The 15034-nt window shown below is 44.1% G+C and overlaps 1 protein-coding gene across 1 annotated transcript in view; it reads left to right on the forward strand.

Moving 5' to 3' along the window:
* The window catches only part of LOC108784872 (VPS10 domain-containing receptor SorCS3-like), a 436296-nt gene that overhangs the window by 233361 nt on the left and 187901 nt on the right, over positions 1–15034 (forward strand). Inside the window, exon 6 of the mRNA XM_018553807.1 lies at positions 7472–7536. Coding sequence (XP_018409309.1) covers positions 7472–7536 — 65 coding nt within the window. The remainder of the gene's footprint in view (positions 1–7471; positions 7537–15034) is intronic.

A 15034-nucleotide genomic window follows, 5' to 3' on the forward strand; every position in this document is an offset into this window, starting at 1 on the left:
AAACTCTTCACCCTTTCGTGAATAACCCTGTAAATAAATACCCTAATTCCCCCATCACTGTCAAAAAGAAGAACCCTCTAAATTTCTTGTGCCCAACCTGCAGCCCCTCGGTGCTTGCTATGTGGCCCTGAGGTTTTCCTTGTTTAGGTTCCTGCTCAGGGATGGTAAAGTAAAATATTCATTAGAGATTGAACTCAATGGACTTGTGTCTTTTTTCAACCTGAATAACTACCCTGTTTCCCCGAAAATAAGACCTACCCCGGAAGTAAGTCCTAGCACTATTTTTCAAGATTCCTGTATTATAAGACCTACCCTGAAAATAAGACCTAGTTTGGTGGTAGCATGTGAGGGGGAACTTGAAGAGCAGGAGAGATGGTATCAGCCTACAGGGAAATACTGTATTAAGGGGATGACAGGGGACTCCCTCCGGCCAGCGCAGTGACAGGGAGCACTACAGTACCAGATTTCACCAACTGCTGTCCCCGAAGGCACTGCTTAATGTAATGGTACTGTACTGTAATGTGTACTGGTAAATGGCACCGTACTTTACCGCGCTGTCCACTGTCTGATGTCCCCACTGCTGCACTGATTCGGGGAAATACGGTATGTAACTGGTTTCTGTCAGCCTCGGGCCCATTCACACCACATCCAGGTCATCTCCAGACCAGACCAGATTGTTTCCCGACCCGAAATGAATCCCAATGTATCCCTATGCTATTTCTGGTCTCTGTTCCCACCAGCGCAGTCCGTTCCAGATCAGACCGGAAAAATACTGCTTGTCCTATTTTGTCTGGTCTGGAATGCACTGGAACGCATCAAAAATGCATGGAACGCACCTGTAAGACCATTTTTAAAAAAATCCAATCGCAAATTTGCGGAAAATAGCGGTAAAATCGATTCAAAAATGCAAGGTTCCAGAACTGTTCCCGAAAATGGTGTGAACCCAGCCTGAACCTAATGGTTTGGTTTATTACAATAACACTCTTACATTTTCTCTGCTTTCCATTTTTAAAATGTTTTCTCCGACCTTTTGTAATGGATCTTGCTGAGAGGATTATCAAATGCGGTGGCAGTGATTTTTCAAGAGGGGTGTAGAGAGTACTGACTTTTTAAGGAACTATCTTTAGCAGTCTTTGTAACTTGTCCGCAGTCTCTCACTGTCTCCGGCAGCATTTCTCCCCAAGTCTCCAACCACAGCTATAGCAGGTCTGCAGTTTCTGACCATCCCCTGTATCATGTCTCCAGTCCTTGATCATCTCCTTTAGAATGTCTTTATTCTTTGACTATCTCCTTTAGAATGTCTTTATTCTTTGACTATCTCCTGCAGAATGTCCTCAGTTCTTCATATAATATAGTATATCTTTAGTCTATGACTATCTCCTTTAGAATGTCTTTAGTCTTTGACCATCTCCTGTAGCATGTCTTTCGTCTTTATCCATCTCCTGTAGCATGTCTTTCGTCTTTATCCATCTCCTGTAGCATGTCTGCAGTAATAGACCATCTCCTGTATCATGTCTGCAGTAATAGACCATCTCCTGTATCATGTCTGCAGTAATAGACCATCTCCTGTAGTATGTCTCCAGTCTTAGACCATGTCCTGTACCATGTCTTCAGTCTTAGACCATCTCGTGTATCATGTCTTCAGTCTTAGACCATCTCCTGTATCATGTCTCCAGTCTTAGACCATCTCCTGTATCATGTCTTCAGTCTTAGACCATCTCCTGTATAATTTCTGCAGTTTTAGACCATCTCCTGTATCATGTCTTGAGTCTTTGGCCATCTCCTGTAGCACGTCATCAGTCTTTGACCATATCCTGTAGCATGCCTCCAGTTTCTGACCAATTTGTGTACTATTACATTCATTGAACATTGTGACTGGCCATTTGGTTATCTAAAGGGCCCCATTTGAGGCCCACTATATAAAGTAAATTGACCACCGCTGCCTTAAATAAAATGCAATTTTTTGCTTGAGCACTCTATTCTATGGCCACATACACACTGGGCCACTTTGTAGAGAACTGTTTGCATTTAGGGCTGGTCAGAGGCCCTAATTGCATGTAACCAGTGGTATGAGCGGATAAATGCACACATAGGTGGCACCAGCCATTGATTTTTACAGGTTACAAATCTGTCCACACGGCTGCTGGTTGCACACAACATGTTCATGGAGTGAAGTTTCTACGCCTGTAAGAATGGTCTCTAAGTCTACATGAAGTTGAGGTTCATTATATCTTACAAACAGATCCAATTAATTAGCATCTCGGAAATAAAAGCCAATTCACACAACCTACTTTAATTTGCCTCTCACTTTGCCCATGCAGACTGCAGTGTGGAAATTGTTGTCAATAAGCGTAACAAACCACCCATGTATCTGTGTTCCCTCACAGAAACATCTATGGGTTGTTTAGCTGGCGGATATTTTCCAACGAATCCATAAATATTTATGAAAGCTACTTTTTTTTTTACATAATGCCAAATTTGACACGAAGCCACACAGGAACACTGAAGATGACCTGAGGAAGTTTATTTGGTATTTGTACTTCAATTGTATCTTTATGTAAAAAGTGACACTAAACTCAGGAGATAAACCTTAAAAATATATTCAAGTACCTTAACTATGAAAAACAATGTATAGTATTTGTGTATCACTCGTTTGTAGATCCTCAAATCATCTCTGAATTGGTGCTGACACTGTCCTTCCTTCTGGAGGGGGGCTACTTTTGTTCCCCATGGTCCCTGTGTGTGCTGTAAAGTAGTCACCGCTCCAAGCTCCCCCCCCGGTATGGACTACAATCACAATACAAATTAGTAAACTAAACGTGAGATTAAAGTCCATCCCGGCAGCGAGCTTGGAGCGGTGACTACTTTACAGCACACACAGGGACCATGGGGAACAAAAGTAGCCCCCCTCCAGAAGGAAGGACAGTGTCAGCACCAATTCAGAGATGATTGGAGGATCTACAGCCGAGTGATACACAAATAAGATACATTTTTGTTAATAGTTAAGGAACTCAAATGTATTTTTAAGAGTTTGTCACTTTAAGAGAGGAAGTATGGTATATTTTTCTCTGGGAAGCATTCAACACTCTTCAGCTACTAGGACACAAGTGTTGCGCAAGATCTCTATAAAGATATCTGCTCTCAGATATGTCACCTAAGTGTAATCTGTTCACAGAACTGTTTGCACTGTGTTTTAGCTCTGGAGTTCCTCTCGCTGCTTGTTTGGGATGTGAGATTCCTCAGTCAGATAGTTCGGTGCCTTCAGAAAAAAAAAAAAAGCATGAATTATTAATTTTTTCTAGTGACAAGCGAGTACGCTGAAGGAATATCTCCCCAGACTTTCCTCTCTGCGGGTCCCGAGCTTAAACAAGTGTGAAAAACAATGTATTGTGCTATCCTCCTGCGAGGGTCCATGTCCCCACGGGGTTAGGATGGGAGATGGACGGCTTGGTTGTGCAGCACCTGCCTCCCGGTTAGGAAACGGGGACAGCTGCAGCCCTGGGTGTTGTCACAGACTTCAAGAGCACTTACTTCTCAGCGAGAAACCAGCTACGGGGGAATGAAGATGTCGAGTAGCCAGGAAATATCAAGGTCAGGGAACAGCAGACAGGCATCCTGTGTAATAGGATTTGGAGTCATATTGAGTTATAGGGAAGGCTAATAAGTTTTAACATGTTGCAATGAAGATGCGGCCTCTGGCTTTCAGCTCCAGAGCTCATGCTGAGGAGTGCAGGGACGTGTCCTTAGCTGTACTCTTATCTTCAATGAAAGTGAATCTGTCATACCCGTAAAAAAAATGTTACTACACTCAGCTTTGAAACATACATTTATGATACTTACCGTTGGTGCCTCCCTTGTAGGGAGGCACCGATACCGATACTAGTATTGGGGCGAATCCAAAGCTTCTAGCACTTTCCCTACTCGCCCAAATGCTCCGATACTTTCCCCGATACGGAACTTCCGGCCAGAGGAAGATTTTCTCTGACTGGCAGTGCCATAGGGGAACATGGAGCCAGCTTCCTAGGCAATCAGGAAGCCGGGTGGCGAGTAATGACCCACCTCCCAGCTTCCTGATTGGCTGGGAAGCCACACATCCATCCACATCCATCCATTTTGTTTTTATTCCTTCATTGTAGGGCTGATAATGATTAAAATGTTCGTGTTCGATTAATCGAAAAAAAATGTAATCGATTAATTTCGATTAATTATAACATTGCAATATGAGTTCATTCACAAGACCAAGTCAAAGCCCCTTCCCTTCCTCCATCACCCATATTGTTTTGAATATTCAAAAATATTTATTTTGGATTAAGCTGGATTGCTACATTGCCTAAATCCATACTATATGTAATTTTTGTAAATTCTAGATTTACCGGGGTGGGTATTTTAACTGCATTCAATATACTGAGAATTAGGTGAGCATTTATTAACAATTCACAAAACCATTCGTTCTACAATCTCAATCAATGTGTGTTTTGTGTGCGAATGGAGGCAAAACCAGAAGTTCTTAGCATATTTTCTCTCCAAGCCGAATGTAATACCTCCAAAATGCTACTAGATGGAACCGAGGAGCATAGGAAATAAATATTTTTTTTTTCCTATGCTCCTCAGTTCCATCTCGTGGCATAATGTGGTATTTTACAGATATTACATTCAGCTTGGAAAGAAAATATGCTAAGAACGTCTGTATGTATATTTCTTTCATGGTCAAATGTAGGGTTGCACAGATACCAAGTACAGTACTCGGTACAAGTACGAGTACAAGTACCGATACTTTTGAGCTCCAAGACTACACTAGAACAATTTTTAAAAATTAGGAGGTGGCTGTCATGTGTAAGGAGCTCACTGAGCTCCCGGGATTCTTACATCTCTGTTTTAATGTATGATTTTGTTTTTAGACATATAAATAAAGGGATGCACAGATACCAGTTTTGCGAGTACAAGGACTGATACTTGCCCAACTACTCACAGATATGAGTACTGATACATTTTTGTTTATTGTCATGTGACAGTTTTTCTAAAACAATGCAGACTAATGATTTCAGGACAGTGGCGGAGCACCAGAGCCCGGTCCCAGCTGCAACCCTGGGTGTTCTCATGAAAATGCCAAGTATCGGCACTGGTACTCGAAAAGTATCTGTGCATCCCTAGTTAAATGTATATTACATTCAACCTGGAAAGAAAATATACTAATAACATTTGTTTATTGCCTCCAATCTCAGAGTGTTCATGGAATTATGCAGCAAGAATGGATCTGCAAGTTGTTTAGAAATACACTCTTTAGTGTTATATCGCTTTAATAGAAATGATATTGTGAGATTATTGATGAGTATAGATATCCCCACCCAACTCCTACTCTCCACCTCCATGACTAGGCCCCTGTTGAGGTGAAACCCATCAGTGGAGAAGGAGCAGAGCCTGGTGAAAAGCTATGTTCTTTGACTTGTTGACTTGTTGTTATGATGAATGCACTCATGTTGCGATAAAGCTCTTTTGAAAAAAAATATATGGTGGATATGTTCTATTTGAATTCAGTATGCGGGGGAAGAGTCAGCTCCCATAGTTGGTGAAGGTGAGCCATAAGAGGACGTGGAGTGCTTTGCTATTTTTGCATTTATTTCCATGTGTTGGATGTTTGTGTGTGGTCTACCCAACCGCTACATCACTAGTGTGTCCCTGCAGCTCCGAAGGCACATGTTCATCACGTACACACTGTGGAAGTGTCGGATGCAGAAGATTGCAGTGACGCATCTAACAAAGCACAGGTTCACTTTAGCCCCTTTGCATAAACCTCAAATGACTTTATAAATGTAGCACTTAAATGAACCCTCAGCCATACACCTCAGGACATATCCATGCTTCTGTGCTTACAGTGCATCTACGTTAGACATGTGCATTCGTATTGGGACGAACTTAGTGAATCACAAGATTCCGTTGATTTGGCAGTTCGTCAAAAATCGAAATAACAAGTTGTTCTACTGTATGTCAGAATATGGGAAAAACTATATTCGAGCATATATTAATTCCCTTTGTATGGGCACCGCCATCATGCTGTGTCCAAGATGGCGGCACCCATACATGCTCCCTGCCTCCAAGATGGCGGCGCACATTCGCAGAAGGTAGCGGTGGCCGAAGTGGCCACCGTGCTTTTTTTTAAAATTTAAATTGTGCACTTTCGGATTCGGAGGCTTGTTGCCTCAGAATCCAAAACAGCATAATTATTTGTTTCATCAAACAAAATTAATGGAAAGGTTTTCCTTTTTCATTTGTTTCATCCAAAATGAATTTTTATCGATGCACATGTCTAATCTACACCCCAAATTTTATTTATTTTTTTACATTTTGGACAGAGTGGGTAAGGATAAGAAGCCCTGTCATGTCACTGCTGTCAGGGACACGGTTAGAAAGATTTCTTCTTACTTCTTTTCCAGCAGACAACATTTTTTTCCAGCCAGGATGTGAGGGAAACTCTACAATAGCATCACAGGCAGAAGTAAACATGCTTTGTATAAGGGAAAGGGGTCGGAGATGGCTGGAAACCTGGTCAGCTTTTTTATTTTCCAGAATATGTATAACTGAACTGCCAGATTTGATTTATCAGTAGTTCATGGTTGAAGAAAGTCATGTCATCAGGTAGTAATCAGGTTCATACAGGGCACAGTGGCTCCAGTGAGGCTGCTGTCAACAGAAACAAGACAAAGAGCTTAGCATCCACATATAAGGAGTCTATTGAGAGCACCGGACCAAAGATCTTTTAAAGGAGAACTATGAAGTCAGGGCTTTTCCCCATAGTTCTCCTTAGGTAATGGGTCGGCTCAGTAGATCGGGAAGTGAGCGAACACATACCGGTGTTCGCTCACTTCTCGATCCTGTCACGGCTCTCTGCCGTGACAGGGGAGGGGCTGGATTCCCCCCTCCCCGCTCCGATCCACCAGCGCTGACTGGCGGAACGGACGGGGGAGGGGGTGGGTACAGCTGGCTCTGCCTCTAGATAACTAGCGTCCTCCCATCACCCTAAGCTCAGTATACCGCGAGCTACAGCTTGCGGTATACTGAGACGCCGCAGCCGGAGCGGATCCCGACATCGATGTCGAGATCCGCCCAGCTGCGTGAGTGACAACGGGCTCTGCCTATCTAGAGGCAGAGCCAGCTGTACCACCCAGTCCGTTCCGCCAGCCAGCGCTGGTGGATCAGAGCGGGGAGGGGGGAATCGAGACCCTCCCCTGTCACGGCAGAGGGCCGTGACAGGATCGAGAGGCGAGCGAACCCGGTATGTGTTCGCTCACTTCCCGATCTACTGAGCCGACTCTCATATAATAATTCTCAATGTGAAGGCAATTTGTGGTATTTCTGCCACATTCGTCAGGCAATTAAAATACAATGTGGTTGAATAATGTGTCTATCTGGAACTGTCTTTGTTGGAAGAAACTCATTGTGTCCTCTCTCTCTCTCTCTCTTTTCATTTCTCCAGGTCTGTAATGGGCTTAGATAAGGAGGCTGACCTTGTCCACATGGAGTCTCAGACAGCTGACAGATGTGAGTGCTTATAGACAAATTATAATGGAAATTTCAGCATTTTACAACGTAAAATCGTATGTTTTTTTTTTTTATACCTAGAATTTGCATTTTAATTGACGGACATGAGGTAGATTGCTCCGTAGCTGACGTGCCTCTAAACTGTTTAAAATGCACCTGTCATCCATTGTGCTTCCGAAGGCCATCGGCCAATGGAGGTACCAGGAGCGCCTTTGTCTTATGAGACAAATACTTGTAGTTCCTCAGCCGCAGCTGACGCAAAGTTGCAGATTTTTCGTGATAACTAGAGACATTTTCAAGTTTTAGAGACCATTGGCGGCCATTAAAGGAAAACTATGGGGTTAAGTCTTTTCCCCATAGTTCTCCTTAGGGTAACGGGAGGACACAAACTAGCGTCCTCCCGTCACCCTAGGCTCAGTATACCGCGAGCTGCAGCTCGCGGTATACTGAGACGCCGCAGCTGAAGTGGATCTCGACAATTGTGCCGGGATCCGCCCAGCTGCGTGACTGACAGCTGGCTCTGCCTATCTAGAGGCAGAGCCAGCTGTACCCGCCCCCTCCCCCATCCGTTACGCCAGTCAGCGCTGGCGGATCGGAGGGGGGAATCCAACCCCTCCCCTTTCACTGCAGAGAGCCGTGTCGAGATCCGCCCAGCTGCGTGAGTGACAGCTGGCTCTGCCTATCTAGAGGCAGAGCCAGCTGTACCGCCCAGTCCGTTCCGCCAGTCAGCGCTGGTCGATCAGAGCGGGGAGGGGGGAATCCAGCCCCTCCCCTGTCACGGCAGAGGGCCGTGACAGGATCGAGAAGTGAGCGAACACCAGTATGTGTTCGCTCACTTTCCGATCTACTGAGCCGACCTGTGACAATCTCATTGTCACAGGTCGGCTAGAACTATGAGGTGAGTGAAAAGCACTCACCTCATAGTTCTCCTTTAACAATGTCTCCTAAAAATATTACTGTACCCGCCCCCTCCCCCGTCCGTTCCGCCAGTCAGCGCTGGCGGATCAGAGCGGGGAGGGGGGAATCCAGCCCCTCCCCTGTCACGGCAGAGAGCCGTGACAGGATCGAGAGGTGAGCAAACGCCGGTATGTGTTCGCTCACCTCCCGATCTACTGAGCCGACCTGTGACGTCACAAATTGTCACAGGTCGGCTAGAACTATGAGGATGAGTGAAAAGCACTCACCTCATAGTTCTCCTTTAAGGAATCGAAGGATATAGCCGTAGCTTCGGCCAATCCTTCGTCTCACTTCGGCCGCTGGAGACCTTCCGTTCAGCTAAAACGAAGGCCTGCTGAACCGTCTGTTCACAATAGCCCGTACAGCAGTCGAAGGCAGCTGAACAGCTCAGCCGAGCCGAAGGCATATGCTGCAGCTCGGCTGAGCCGAAGTCACAGTCGAAGCGGGAAGAGCGGCCTGTCCTCAGGTCATTGTATGACAACCTCGGAGGTAGCAAGCAGAATAACCGAGTCCAAATGCCACTCGGCAGCATTCAGGCATTCACTCACTGCCGTTCGGCCCCTATGAGAATAGGGGTGAACAGCAGCGAGTGAACTGCCGCAGGTTCGGCTCAGCAGATCCAGATGTTGGATCGGCTGAGTCGAACATGTTCTTCACTTCGGCTCAGCTGAACATGCTGAGCATATTTAGCTGAACTGAAGGGAACCGAAGGGATTTAGCTGAACTGAAGGGAACCGAAGCCGGCCGATGTACGTCTGAAATCAGCCGTACTGAGCTGAAGTGAATAGCTGAACGGCGTTGGGCTCACTTCACTTCGGCTCGGTTATTCACTCGGCTGCCTTTGGCAACTTAGTCAATAACCCCCATAATCTTACTTCCTGTTAAGTCTGTAGGACAGGAAATGAAGGGAAATGAAGGGTTTTTAACCCTTTCCTACTCTATCAAAAATTAAAAAAAAAAAATAATAATATTTTGGCTTTAGATATATTTTAAAGCTGCTCAAAGGGAGAGAGAGAAAAATGGGCAGTTGGACATCTCAGAAAAGTAACGGGCAGCGAGACCTCTACCAGTGATTGCTCCAATCACTGAAACAGTAGGACTCTTCATTGAAAGATTGATTTCCTTTTTATACAGAAATTTTTTTCATATTTTCTGTGTCCGGTGACAAGTCCTTTACTCATAAGCACTAGGTATCACCCTTTTATTATATTGGTACTGAATTTCAAAAGTGAACATTTGCTGTGTTATGGTAAAATTTCAGAATGTTAATTGTGTCTAAGCAGTACCCTGAACAATGTACCTTTTGTCTGGAATTCCTCCTGGAAAATAGCAGTGATATGTGAATGTGCCTTGAGCCTCATAGCTGTATATCTGCAGTGCGAGGTTGTCAAAGGCACTGCTGCCTCTGACTGCTACTCTTGAGCGATTTGGAGTGAGATTTGGTGATGCTACCACTGTTCTGATCACTGCTCTTGCTGGAGACTTTGCGGAAACGGAAACCTTCCTGTACCAAGATCACCACCCCCCGCGATTCCTCACAACAGGCAGAGTGCATTTGGTATTACTCTGCCTGTGACAGGAGTCGGCGCTATAGAGGAAGCATTGGCTTATGCGGCTCTGCTGCCTCCGCTGCTGCCTCGCTTCCTCTAGCGCTGACTTCGTTGGCACTGCTGATTCTCTCACGCCTCTACCCGCGGCTCTTCAAGTTCCCCCTTTTGCCACCACCGGCCATGGGAATGGTTACATCTAGGTCTTATTTTCAGGGTAGGTCTTACATTTCAGCAATTCCCCAAAATAGTACTAGGTCTTATTTTCGGGGTTGGTCTTATTTTCGGGGAAACGCGGTATGATTTTATCATCTGCCTTGAATTCAGAATACATTTTGAGTCAAAATGTAACAAAATTGGTCAAAAGCTGACTTTAAAGTAAAAAAATAAATTAATGTAAGCAAACACTAGGACCATACAGTATCTTTTTTCAGTCAGTACAGGGATTGACAGCTGAAGCCCCCTGAACTTCTCCTTTGTTTGCAGGAAGGATACATAATTACACTCGGGATCTTAGGTGAAAGGGGTTTTATAGAAATGATTCATTTATTTTACTCTGATTACCGGTAGGTAGCATATAAATAGCCCTTCTATCTGTATGGTAATTAGCCGGCGTCGTTTACTCACTGGCTGGACTAGAAATTCACCTGAGCGTGCTGTTTGCTTACAGTATAAAGGACGAAGCCTGTAGCATATTCTCCATTGGCGTCTCCTTATTTGCATTTCGGATTTTATGGCGTTGTCGTCTTATGAAACACCCAGCGCGAGTAGAGCCCCGCTCGCTAGAATACGTTTCTTTAAATATTTGCCTAGATTTAATTTAAACCTCAGGAGTTTGCCGGTTTAGTGGTCCGGAAAGGCTTACATTAAGCTTAGAGTAAACCAACAAAGGAGGAAAAAATATAGGCTGGCTTATTTGAATACTAAGCTCCAGTAGCTTGTAAACGCTGGTCGTACTCCCCGGATATCTACCAGCCTTTCCCACGGGCATAAAAATGTGAAATGAATGATACAATAACTATAACCATTTGGTCTTCTTTCTCTTTCTTTTTCTCTTAATAGAAAGAAAGGTTAGAAGCCTTGTCAAGTTATTAAGGCTGTTTAGGCCTTCATTAGGTACATCCACCCTCTTTATTTTCACTGCTGCTGGATCTCCAGGACAGGAAATAATATGAAGTCTTCCCTAATGGACACCGACTTGCTTTTTTCTTTCCTTTCCTTTTCCCTTTCCTTTCTTTTTTTCATTTCCTCTTTCCCTTTCCTTTCCTGCAGGCACACAGTTGTGAAAGGGATGGTAGAATAACTCCAACCATTTTTTCCTCTCCTTTTTTTCTTTCTCACCTTTCTTCTTTTATTAATTTCCTTTTTTTCCTTTCCTTTCCCTTTTCCTTTTCCCTCTATCCTTCTTTTTTTTCCTTTCCCATTTCCCTCTATCCTTCTTTATTTTTTGTTCCTTTTTCCTTTCCCATTTCCCTTCTCTTTACTTTTGTTTTCCTTGTTCAGTTTATCTTTTCCTTTCCTTTTCCTATTCCTTGTGCTTTTCTTTTCCTTTCCTTTTTAATTTGTCCTTTTCTCTTTCTTTGCTTTTCCTTTCATTTCTTTTTTCCTTTTCTCTTTCCTTTTACCTTTCCTTTCTTTCCCTTTCCTTTAACCTTCCTTTTCCTTTCCTCTTTTATGTTTTTCTTTCCTCTCCTTTCCCTTTGCTTTGTTTTCCCTTTCCTTTTCCTTTCTTTTTCCCTTTCCTTTGCTTACCTTTTTTCTTTTATTATTTTCCTTCCCTGTGCTTCGCCTTTCTGTTTTTACATTGCTTTTCCTTTTTTCCCCCCTTACCTTTCATTTCCTCTTCTTTGCTTTCCTTTGCCTTTCCCCTTCCTTTCTTTTTTCATGTTTTCTTTCTTTCTTTTCCATTCCTTTTCTGTTTTTTTCTCTTTTATCCTTTCTTTTAGCTTTTTCCTTTTTTTTGCTTTCCTTTTTCTTTTTCTTACCTTTACTTTAAAGTAACACTACATTCATGATTTATATCCTAAAAATACATACACGTACCTTAAGTATGAACAACAATGTATCTTATTTGTGTATCACTTGGCTGTAGATCATCCAATCATCTCTGAATTGGTGCTGACACTGTCCTTCCTTCTGAAGGGGGGCTACTTTTGTTCCCCATGGTCCTTGTGTGCGTTGTAAAGTAGTCACCGCTCCAAGCTCGCTCCGGTGATGGACTACGATCCTAATACAAATTAGCTAATTAAACTTGAGATTGTAGTCCATCCCGGGAGTGAGCTTGGAGCGGTGACTACTTTACAACACAAACAGGGACCATGGGGAACAGACGTAGCCCCCCCTCCAGAAGGAAGGACAGTGTCAGCACCAATTCAGAGATGATTGGAGGATCTACAGCCGAGTAATACACAAATAAGATACATTGTTGTTAAAAGGATACCAACTATAGCTCCTCCCATATTTTTCCACTGACAGGTTTTCATTAACATGTACATAGGATAATAATTGCTGTTATGTCTGAAAACAACATCATCTGGAACTCCCCTTTAAGATTTCATTGTATGTTCATTTTACAGTAATTTGATTAATTACGAGTGAACCTTTTCCAATTTCCTTCACACAAATCTGGCAAAGAGGAAATATTTCCATTCTTCTCTAAAACAAAAAGTGTTACCCAGAGGATTAATTAAGTTTTCAACTCAGTCTGAAGGCCAGAGCAATTACCGCACATTAAAGCAAATAATCTCCAATTAAGGAAGCAGGGATTGGAATTATTGTCCTTTGCTTGCAACACTATTCAAAGGAAGAGAACGTTGAAAATTAAAATTCTTGGTTAGTTAATTGTGCAAGTTTTATTTTTTATCATTCAGATTCTTTGAAGATTATAATATATGTGACTATGTTAATACAAGATATCAACAGACTGTATTCTGAATTCTTGTTAAAGTATATCTGAAGCAAAAACATTTGTTTCATCCTGTATACAGCAGGGAATCTTTGTCCTATTGGGGAGATTTCCCCTTATTTCCTGTCCTGCAGACACAACAGGAAGTGTGCAGAAAAGTCAACCAAGTGAGGGAAATCCCTGCTGTAATTATACAACTGGACAACTCCCCTCCAAAGGTGGGTGGATGTACCCAGGGGCGTCCTGAAGCTGGGTGACACCCGAAGCAGAGACCGGGTGACACCCCGCCGTGATGTCATCATCAGAGAGAGGAGGGGACGGCAGAGAGAGGAGGGGACGTTCACCCGGCGGGATGAGGTATGCCGCCGGGTCCCTTCCTCTCTCCTGTCAATGACCAAGTGCCCGGCTTTCCAGAGGGGGTGACTAAAAGTCATTTTGGTGGCACCCCTCCAATGGTGGCAACCGGGTGCAGGCCGCACCCCCCGCGTGACGCCACTGAATGTACTTGGAGGCTCGGCAGCACATGTGGGGGCTACCATACAAATACAGTCTACCCAGGAATGCCCACTCCTCCAGAGTGACATCCACCCATCTAGACAATTTGATATTTGCATAACCCCTCCCAGACCGAGCCCACTGCTTGCATCAGGGTTCTTGAGAGGAGTACTAGGTAGGGAGCTGTGATGTTTTCAGGAAGCTATGTACATCACCCTGTCGGCCCCTTATAAATTGTATATTTAGCTTCTTGTCCATAGTTCCTCCTAGAAACCGCAGTATTTGCATTAAACATTACCAGCCAATAATCTCTGTAAGTGGGCAGCTTAAAGTCGCAAGACTAGCATGCATGAAGGCAATATAGCCATCAGAAAGAGTATTACCCCTTGTTGGTTTGCTGGCATTGACATCACATCACGCAGGGTCACTTTTTTTTTATTTTAATGAATACGTTTTTATTGAAGATGTTTTCAGTACAAAATAGGACAGTGTGCAGTGAAAGGAAAGAACATGATCAGGTCAATATGTTGAATGATCCATTAAAGTACAATCTAGTAGCATAAAAGCACAAAATGTCCTGACATTCAGAATTTCCAAGTAAAGTATAAGTTTCATCACAAAAAACAAATGCACATTAACCAAAGAAAGGAAAAGAGAGAAAGAGAAAAGACCCGATCTTCCCTGGCCCTGCATACGTTGAACAGGGGCTCAGTACAGTTGGGCATATCGCCTGTCTACCTCAGTCAAAGCCAGCATCAAAGGACAACCAATCCTCCCACACTTTGCCATGAAGAGTAACATGAAAAGCACTCACCTCACAGTTCTCATTTAGGCCTGGTTCACACCTGGGCGTTTTACCACGCTGATTGACGCGCTGTAAAACGCCCAGCAAGTGAAATCCCATTATTTCCTATGGGCATGGTTCCCACCTGGGCGTATTTCAGCGCGTAGGAACACACTGAAAAACGCCCTACGCCCAAAGAAGTACAGGAGCTACTTTGGGGCGTATTTTCCGCGCGTATCCATTAGGATACAGCTGGATAGCCCTCGTAAACGCGCGTTTGTCGTGCGTTTCGTAACCGCAAATTGCGGTGAAACGCGCGTCAAACACGCATATTACGAACGCCCAAGTGTGAACCCAGCCTTAAGGTTTAGCATGGTGATTGCCATTCACCTCGGCTTTGTGGATGTCCCTCTTATCCTTCATGAGGTGAAGTGATTCCAATGTGATACCAGGATAGCAAGAGTTACAATGTGGATACTCACTGACAATCTGATCCTGTGTGAAAAACGTCTTGGAGACACTGAAAAAATCTGCTTAAAGGAGAACTATGACATGAGTGATTTCCACTCACCTCATAGTTCTAAGCCGACCTGTGACAATGAGACTGTCACAGGTCGGCTCAGTAGATCGGGAGGTGAGGGAAAACAAACCGGGTTCCCTCACCTCTCGATCCTGTCATGGCTCTCTGCCGTGACAGGGGGAGGGGCTGGATTCTCCCCGCTCCGATCTGCCAGCGCTGACTGGCGGAACGGACGGAGGAGGGGGCGGGTACAGCTGGCTCTGCCTCTAGATAGGCAGAGCCAGCTGTCA

This window comes from Nanorana parkeri, unplaced genomic scaffold (genome assembly GCF_000935625.1).
Source record: "Nanorana parkeri isolate BGI_ZX_2015 unplaced genomic scaffold, ASM93562v1 scaffold130, whole genome shotgun sequence".
NCBI classification, from domain to species: domain Eukaryota; kingdom Metazoa; phylum Chordata; class Amphibia; order Anura; family Dicroglossidae; genus Nanorana; species Nanorana parkeri.